A 9830-nucleotide genomic window follows, 5' to 3' on the forward strand; every position below is an offset into this window, starting at 1 on the left:
GTAAAATGTACTTGGAGTCATTTTATTGGGGGGTATCCTGGGAAAAGGCTGAATAATGCAATGAAACAGTAAGATAAGGCAAAGTACACCCCGCGCTCAGAAACAGCAGACAAGGGACACCTGGTATAGTTCATCTCTCAGGAACAAAGCAGCACTCGGGATCCGAGCACCTCACCCTCAGCACCGCCACCTTCATCCCTTCTCAAAGGGCCAAATGCCAAAGACCCAGATTTCAGCTGCATAAGATGGGGGGTGCGGGGGAGAGAAAAGAAGGGGTTGTCCTTTACATCCCTAAACAGGAAAGAAATCATAACGCTTTATAGGATAAAGACGGATCAAGTTCTAAATTCATAGACTTATAAAAGCCCTAAAGGCTCTTTCCTTAGATAATATACTTGATATATATATATATCTCCATTCTATGAATGACATGGCCAAGCTTAGCAAACACTTCAGGGAAATACCTAGAAGTTTCCAAACACTGTTTAAATGACTTTTTGAAACACAAAATGATCAGCTATTTAAAATATCCAGTGACATCTTTTTTTTTTTTTCTGGTTGGAAACAGAGATTTCACTCAGCTGTAACAGTGACTCTGGGCTGGATACCTATTAGCTAAAAACAACAATGCCACAGGGCCTGCTCTGCGATTAACAGCCCTGTCATTTATCCTTTAAATGTCTATCTCCTTCGGTCACCATTTTATTGTAGTTAAACAGCAACTAGTGTGTGACCATGCGCATTCGCATGCTCGGGGCGCACAAAGAGCGCCCTGTTCTGGTTCCCAGCCCCATGGACTTTCACGCGTGTGAACAAAAGACAAGATCCTGCCGTTCTTCACATGAGAAGGCAAGAAACAGCCAGGGAAGACGTGGCCCAGAGAGCCTCATGCTGGGTTCCCTTTACAGATGCAAATGAGAACAAGTGAACCAAATAACTGCTTTTCTCTTTCCGGAGTTTTTAAAAAGTCCTGAAAAAGAGGCATCGCCTTGAAAAGGGTTGTGTTAATAACCACTTGCAACCCAGGAGAGGTCACATGGTACATGGTCTCTGACCCAGGTGACATTAGAGGGAGGAAGGCCTAAAGCCAGGGAGCCCAGCAAATAGAAATAGCAGTGGAATCAGGCAAGGGAACTGGGAGCACTGTATTCAGACACTCGAAACCTGAAATTTAAAAAAAAACAAAACCCAAGCCCGTAAGAAAGGAGATGAAGCCCAACTGGCCTGGCTCAGTGGTTGAGCGTCAACCTATGACCAGGAGGTCATGGTTCGGTTCCCGGGTCAGGGCACAGGCCCAGGTTGTGGGCTCCATCCCCAGTGTGGGGCATGCAGGAGGCAGCCGATCCATGATTCTCTCTCATCACTGATGTTTCTATCACTCTCTCCCTCCCCTTTCCTCTCTGAAATCAATAAAAATATATTTTTTTAAAAAAAGGAGATGAAGTTGAATCTCTAAGGAAAGAAGCTGTAGCTGCCCCCTGCCCCCCAACACACACACACACACACACACACACACACACACACACACACGAAGAGAGGGCGCCCTGACCACATCTTACAGAAAGCCCTTGAGATCCGTCCTGCTTATCATTTTCCTAAATGAGTTATTTTCTGTCCCAGCCTTCTTGCTCATCTATCTCTCCCGTATCTTTCCTATTAATATATCTCTTGTGTCGTTCGTTCTTACATAAATTAATGCATTATCTTTTCCTGTAGGTTCTTTCAATTTGTAGGGGTTGAAAGAAGGAAGGGTGAGAAATCTGTTTAAATTTTGACATTAATATTTAGGAACGAGAGAAGGAAATCTCGGGGCTTGGGGTTTATCTTCCTCTCTGCAACGTGCAGAAACCGTGTGTTATCCAGGATTAGGCTTGGCTGCAAGTGACAGAAAATCCAAAATGACAGTGGATTTAACCAGGCCGATAGGACTGGCCCGCACGCTGCCGATCGGAACGCAGCGCTTACAGTTCAGGCAGCGGGATGAAAGGACGGGCCTACGCAGAAAGGGGCAAAGGATACACTGGGCTTTCTGTTCGGGACACCGCAGGACAGATCTTCCTCCTTAGTCACATGGCCACACCTAGCTGCAGGGGAAGCTGGGAAATGCACTCTATATTCCAGGCAGCAGTTGCCCTGAAAAATCCATGATAGAGGCAGCGAGAAGGCATCTGGGAGTTCACGTGCAGTCTCTACCACAAGGAGGTTTCCAAGTTTGATAAGAGTAGAAATAGTGATGGTTTCAGGCAAAAAAAAAATCCTCATCAGGCCCGGTCAGCATGGCTCAGGGGTTGAGCATTGACCTATGAACCAGGAGGTCACGGTTCGATTCCCGGTCGGGGCGCATGCCTGGCTTGCAGGCTCCATTCCCAGTGTGGGGCCTGCAGGAGGCAGCCGGTCAATGATTCTCTCTCATCATTGATGTTTCTAGCTCTCTCTCCCTCTCCCTTCCTCTCTGCAATCAATAAAAATATATATTTTTTAAATTCCTCAGCAGAATAAGAAACTTGCAAATGCTCCAAACAGAAGAGCCACTGAAGTCTATGGATTTGACAATGAAACCTTGGAGTGACTCCCTACCACCCTTGAGGTATACGGCCATGGTCAGGATCAGTCAGCAGAATATCCTCACGGTCTCTCTCCCTCCGGAGTGAGTGTCCCGTTCCTGGGACTCCCACAGGCCCGAAGGGACTCCCCTCTGGGTCGGGTCAACTGCCCACGTCGCTCGGCCCTGCAGCCCAATCACCTCCCACCATTAAGAAAGAGAGGCCTTTCACATCCGGGGGGCAGATCTCACATAAAGGACATTTGGCGGATGCCCAAAGGTGACAGGGATGAGAGCAGAATAAATAAAGAAGAATGTAGAAGCCAGTTGGGGCAGCCTTTCATTATAGCCCTTTCAAGAGCTATTAATCTTGGTCATAGTCGACCGGCTCAACATAATTACTCCGCCCGGCACATGTGGTGCACGCCAACTAGCAACAGTAGCAGGCCTTTCCTAGGAAAGATGCGCTCTGGCCGGCCAACAGCCACTGGAACCGGGGTTTGTGGGGTTGCTCTAACACAAGCCCCTCTTCAGTCCGACCTGACGCTGACATCGGATGGAGCAATCCCTTCAGCGATGTTGTCGTACTACCAGGAAGGTGTAGAAGGACCTGGAGGGGTATTGAAAGGCTGCTGGCAGTATTTTACAAGGAGATTTGTCCGTTCCTTTGATGTATAATGAAGGTAAGTACAATTTTAAAAATATACAAGCATTATTTTTCCCCCAAAGTATTTCCTTGTTGAGATGTTTTCATGGAGCGCTGTTTACCTTAATTCACCATTCATTTCTAGACTCCCCCTTAAATTCATGGCACCTTGGAACTGGAACGTCGGTTTCGTTTGGAGAGAAAGCTCTGGGCCTGGAATTCTAGGCCACAAATCCAGCTCCGTGTGAAGCAGCCATGCCGTCTCCGAGAAGCCAACAAGCTCTCTGGGCTTCCCCGGGCCCCAGTCTGGCTCAAAAAAGCCATATGGTTCCTCACCAATGTAACAGCACAAGTGGCATCACTGGATAATAACGGTGATACTGGTCCAGCTAACCTTGTGAAAGGTGTCAAAGGCCCTACCTGCAAGAGGGATCATAAGAGGCATCACCACAGGGTGTCCTGAAGCCACGGACACTCCCTAACCCAGTTCACCAACAAGCCACACAGGCTGTGGGAGCACACTGACCACCAGGGGGCAGCTCCTGTGTTGAGCGTCTGCCCCCTGATGGTCAGTGCGCATCATAGCTACCGGCTGGTTGTCCGGTCATAACGGTTGCTTAGGCTTTTATATATAGATATATAGAGAGATAAGTTTCATTTATCACATCACAGGAGACATTAAAATAATTGTGGGTGATCTGATATTGTCCCTTGCGAGCCACCTTCCCGCCCTGCAGATACACCGCTCCCACACAGCTGGGAGAGAAGACTGTAAAAATGACAGCAAGACCATATAATTGTCCATCATTAGCGGCTGGGGGGTGGGGGATGAGTCTTAAAACAAATGATTCCACATGGACGGGAAGGGGCAAGGTTGGTTGCTAAGCTGCAATATAGAAATCAACTAAAAAAAACACCTTCAAGGTAATATTTGAACACTAACTAACTACCCTTGAGTTAAAATTCCCAAAAGCAAAAGTGATTTAGATTTGAATCTCCTTTGACGCAGACATTCTACTTACATGCATATGTGGATGCACCACATTTTATTCATCTGCTGATGAACGTTTGCGCTGTTTCCACTTCTTGGCTATTATGAATGCTGCTGCTATGGAGAAAAGTGTACAAAAAAAGTCTGACCCTGGAAAAGGTTGTCTCTCTCCTAATACTTCTCCCACCCAAACTTTCTCCCCTAAACAGGTAACTACTGTTGAATCTTTCTAGAGATAACGGATCTTTTTGCAAGCATTCTACACAAATGGAAATCCAAGTATTCTGCGCCTTGTTTTTTTAATTTAAGTATATTAAAGGTGGTTTCAGCCCTGGCCGGTTTGGCTCAGTGGATAGAGCGTCGGCCTGTGGACTGAAGGGTCCCAGGTTCGATTCCGGTCAAGGGCATGTGCCTGGGTTGCGGGCACATCCCCAGTAGGGAATGTGCAGGAGGCAGCTGGTCGATGTTTCTCTCTCATCGATGTTTCTGACTCTCTATCCCTCTCCCTTCCTCTCTGTAAAAAATCAATAAAATATGTTTTTTTAAAAAAGATGGTTTCATATTGGCACAGAGAGAACAGTCTCTTGTCAGTGGTGCTGGGGTCGTTCACCGGCTACATTTCCCTTTATCTTTTAACCTGTCCCCTACTGATGGGCATTTAGGTTGTTTCTTATGTTTTGCCACTGCCAACAATGCCACCACAAAATTATTGTACATGCCTCTGTACATGTATGCCAGTATATTCCGTGGAATAAATTCACGTAAATAGATAGTTGGGTCAAAGGGGGCTTAATATAAATCAAATTTTGCTTCCAGGAGATTTTAATTAAGAAAGGTAAAATATAAGAGATTCCAATCTGACCATTGCTTGAATAAGAGGGTATAAAATCAGCAGCATCACTAGAAAATGAGCCATCCACTGCATAATAATTTTTGCTAATATCCTTGAGTTATAATTCACATAAAATTAAATTCACCCATTTAGAATGCACGATTCAATAGTTTTTAGTGTTAGTATGCTCACAGAACTTTGCAACAATTCACCACAACCTACGCAATCTAAGTTTAGAACTTTGTCATCATACCATAGCACATTCCATATCACAGCATTCACTCTCAATCCCCACTTCACCCTATTTCCAGCCCTCGGCCATCACTAATCTGCTTTCTGTCTCTATAGATTTGTCGGTTACAAACATTTTCTATAAACGGATTCATACAACATTCTGTATTCTGTGTTTGGCTTTCACTTGGTATAAAGCTGTTAAGGCTCATCCATACGGCAGTGTGTATCAAAACCTCATTCCTTTTCACTGCAGTATAATATTTCACTGTGTGGCTACAGGACATTGTGCTTTGGTTTCTATTTGGGGGCTGTTACGAATAATGCTGCTATAAGCATTTGTGTCCGAGTTTTTGCCACTGTGTGGCTACAGGACATTGTGCTTATCCATTCAGCCCCTAAAGGCCTTTTGGGGTTGGTTTCTATTTGGGGGCTGTTATGAATAATGCTGCTATAAGCATTTGTGTCCGAGTTTTTGTGTGGACATGCTTCCATTTCTTGTGGGTACATACCTACAAGTGAGCAAGTGAGTGAACAGACAAACGTGCATAAATTTTTTTTAATGTAAGTGTCACCGGAGGAAAAAGGAGAAACTGAAACATCTACGCCAAACACATTAACCAGAAAACTCTAACAACACTCTGATGCCAGAGTACAAGGTAAGATCTTTAAAACCTTCCAAAATATGACCTCTATTTACATACCTATGAGTGAGCAAATAACTGAACAGACAGAAATGTGCATAAATTTTTTTTAATGTAAGTGTCACTGGAGGAAAAAGGGGAAACCAAAACATCTACGCCAAACACATTAACCAGAAAACTCTAACAACACTCTGATGCCAGAGTACAAGGTAAGATCTTTAAAACCTTCCAAAATATGACCTCTATTTGATAATAAAAATGAATGTCCATACACATAAATGTCCATACACATCAGGTCAAAACGAACCCACAGCTGTCACCAGCCCAGTAAACAGAAGAAACGTTCTGTTGGTTCCAACCGGCGGCCTGCCATGCTCTCCCCTCAGGCCTCCTCCTGGGAAAGTCTCACCTCCCGTGCTCTGTGCTCAACTCCATCCAGTCAACGTGCTCTGAACGTGCACCTTGCTTCATGCACCGTGACAGACAGAAATTCATAAAACCCTTGCCTTCTGGTTCTCAAGAAATTCCAATTTTCGTGGGATACTTGCTGATAATTGTATGTGGAGATGTTAAGATAGAAACCAAAAAAAGCAAACTTTGTTCTCGACAGGGCCACAGAGCAAATATCTCGGGCTCTGTACGCCACATATGGCCCCTAATGAATATTCTCTGTCTTCTTTTTTTTTTTCTTTACAATCTTTTAGAAACATAAAAACCATTCTTAGCTCAGGGGCCAGAATGGGTATAACACTATACCCACAGAGAACAATTACATGTGTAACTTTACCAACTACACATGCTGGATAAAATTTAAAATTCAAAAATATGTGTTATAATTGCCTCAATTCAATTCTGGCTCTTTTTTTTCTTTTACTAATTGTTTGCTTATTTCCAAGACTCTGTTAATACCAATGTTATTTCTTCCACAGAGGCCTTGGTAATTGGTGAAATAAACTCTTTTTCTGCCCCTAAGTGGCACCTACCCTCCAATTCCCCACTGAAGCTACATTCTGCAAAGCTAGCTGGGATCTTGTGGAATACCAGGTCCTAGTAACACACACACACAATCTCTTCCTGTACTAATCCTTCTGTATTAACTCGAATGGTCTAAGCTACATGGTGAACAAACTTCCAAATCTCAGGGGCTTAATACAACAAACAAACTTTCTTACTGTCCAGTGTGGGCCAATGGGAAGCAGAGGTGGGCTCTACTCCACACAGTCATTCATGGATCAGACTATTGGAGACCCCAATACCTAGAACACAGAGTCCCCAAAGTCACTGTGGCAGGGAAAGAGAAAGCATGCAGGTGGCACACTAGCTTTTAAATGTCTTGACTAGGAATGATACCCAGCCCTTCTGCTTCCGTTTCTTTGGTCAGAACTAATCATATGATCCCACCTCACTGCAAGGGAAGCTGGGAATTGTAGTCTTCCTAGTAGTGTGCTCAGAAAGAAGAGCGAGAGTTAAGAGTTGTATAGGAAAAGCTCAAGTAGATGCAGGACGCCAGAAATGACCTCACCAAGGCTGGGTGTGCCTCAAGGATCTCAGTCATACACTAGCACATGACTACTAAGGTGTGCTATGTAGACCACTCCTGCCGAAATACATCCACGTTCACTTTAGGCTCTCCAGGCTGGTAAAGCCAGGTCACCATAGCACATTCCTGACCTCAGTGCAGCAGACATGAACAAGGGTTGCTTACTCATCTCTGGGATTATGTTATCGGGCTTATCTGATAAACAGTTCCAAGATGAATCAAACTTTAGGTTTATCTAAAGCAGCGGTTCTCAACCTGTGGGTCGCGACCCCTTTGGGGGTCGAACGACCCTTTCACAGGGGTCGCCTAAGACCATCGGAAAACACATATATAATTACATATTGTTTTTGTGATTAATCACTATGCTTTCATTATGTTCAATTTGTAACAATGAAATTGGGGGTCACCACAGCATGAGGAACTGTATTAAAGGGTCGCGGCATTCGGAAGGTTGAGAACCACTGATCTAAAGCAATATCACACAATGCTACCGACAGCACATATGCACGGAAATGCATGTCTGAGAACAGGATGAGAATCCAACCGCTAACTGGTCATTTTGACAACGACAAAAAAAAAGACCCTGAGCCCCTCCCTCCAGGACCCCATGCCTCTCCTTCACACCCTCCCCTCCCCTGGAGGACACAGCACATAAAGACTATCTTACCTCTGTGCATCCACAATGCCGCACTCAGTACTATGTACCTAGTAAGGTGCTCGACAAACACGTCTTTATTTGAATGAAACCATGAAAGGAAGTGACTCAATGAGACGACAGTGGAAGCTGAGTCCTGTTAGCGCATGGCCTCTCCCATAGCAACATTCCAGGGTTAAAAACCTGGGACAGGGGGAGCTGCGCGTTTCCCAGAAGGATCTGGGAGGCATGCGGGGTGGGTAGCCGAGTTGGACTCTGGCTCACAATGCCCCAAGGACACTGACAAATCGCCCAATAATAACCCCTGTGAGTCTCAGATGCCACTCCTCAGCCTGGCTCCAGAAGAGCCAAAGGGAATTATTCATTAGCGAGTGTGAATAACACTGGGTACCACCAGCAGATTGTGTTTGCCTTTGCTGAATTATTCATGAGCGTTTGTGAGCCATGTACAACCCAAAGGGTGTGTTAAACCCATCCAGATTGTGAGGCAATGTTTGTTTTCTTTCAAAAAGATTTTACTTAAAAAAAAAAAAAAATCCCCTCCAAGCTACAGTTCTTGCATTTCAGACCCGTTCTAAATCTGGCTAAACAAGCGGGTGAAGAGTAGCACGCCAAGGCAGAAAGGGATATCGGGGACCTTATTGAATATGCATCATTATCATGACAGGCAGTCGACTGAACCAATGCTTGTTTACCTGTCCGCGTCTTGCCTTTTCAGATGTTGCGGGGTCAAAGCCAGTAGGAGCTCTACAATGAGATTCCTAGGTGGAGGGAAAGAAAAGTCCTTTGAGTCCTGTCACAGAGCAGATGCAAATTTAATTACAGTGCGTTAAGCTTTCCATCTTGTCTAGGTGTCCTTGGGAAGCAACTGTAAACAACAGACACTGGGCAATCAGGTGTCAGGGGCTCGTTTGATCTGCTCGGAAATGTCACAGATCCCTGCCAGGACCCGAGTTGGGAAGGGGAACAAAGAGAGAGAACAGAGGGTGTTGCAGGCAGAGCTTGGGGAACAAAAGGGCGTGTGCCTGTTGGCGCTGGGGAAGGCTCCCACTTCCCCCTCCAGCTTTCCAGAGGACGAGCCCCCGCCCTGACAAAGCTCTCTCATCTCACATTTGTTATACATCCCCCCGTGTTCTGCAGAAACCACCGCCACAACTGGGGAGTCCACTGGAGAGGTACTGAGCACAATCGCATTCCTCGACACTAAGAGAAAGCTGGCATGGGCCGATTTTTTTTTTTTAAGGCAATCGGAGGATCTGGAAATGAATGCAGAATCTAAATTGGGGTACACAAGAACGTCTCAGCCAGCAGTCTCCAGGAACACCTAGGCCTCGCTGCATGCCCATCTTCTGAGCGTGCCCCTAATTGAATAAGAAGAATGTTCCGTTCTATGAAGCTCCGGGCCTGCGCGGAGCTGTCAAGTGCCCCGCTGTTTCCCTGCTAATGGGAGAGGCATTTGCAGGCGAGTGAGAGGAAGTGGTCCCTGCGTGTACGCGATTTGTAATTCTGCGAAGAGCCCGCAGCCTTCCTGAAGGGTGCCCACATCCAGGGCACAATGATCGCTTCCCCGACACAACTGGATTTCTCTACTCAACAGCCAAGCCAGGCTCCCAGGGCTGCTCTCCGCTGAGTTCTTTCACAGGAATTTTAAATGTTATTGACTTCAGTCAAACTCTACCCACTTACCCACTGCTATAATGCTGTAACAATTTCCAAATGGAGTGTGTGTGGGGGGGGGGGGGGGGGGGG

At 45.7% G+C, this 9830-nt stretch overlaps 1 protein-coding gene across 2 annotated transcripts in view; it reads right to left on the minus strand.

Annotated features, from left to right (window-relative positions):
* FTO (fat mass and obesity associated) overlaps positions 1-9830 on the minus strand; it is a 264978-nt gene that overhangs the window by 233772 nt on the left and 21376 nt on the right. Inside the window, exon 2 of one of the 2 annotated variants that reach the window (XM_014528432.1) lies at positions 8777-8842. The exons of the other annotated variant lie outside the window; for it this stretch is intronic. Coding sequence (XP_014383918.1) covers positions 8777-8842 — 66 coding nt within the window. The remainder of the gene's footprint in view (positions 1-8776; positions 8843-9830) is intronic. 2 annotated transcript variants of the gene reach the window in all.

The sequence above is a fragment of the Myotis brandtii genome, unplaced genomic scaffold, assembly GCF_000412655.1.
Source record: "Myotis brandtii unplaced genomic scaffold, ASM41265v1 scaffold633, whole genome shotgun sequence".
NCBI lineage: Eukaryota > Metazoa > Chordata > Mammalia > Chiroptera > Vespertilionidae > Myotis > Myotis brandtii.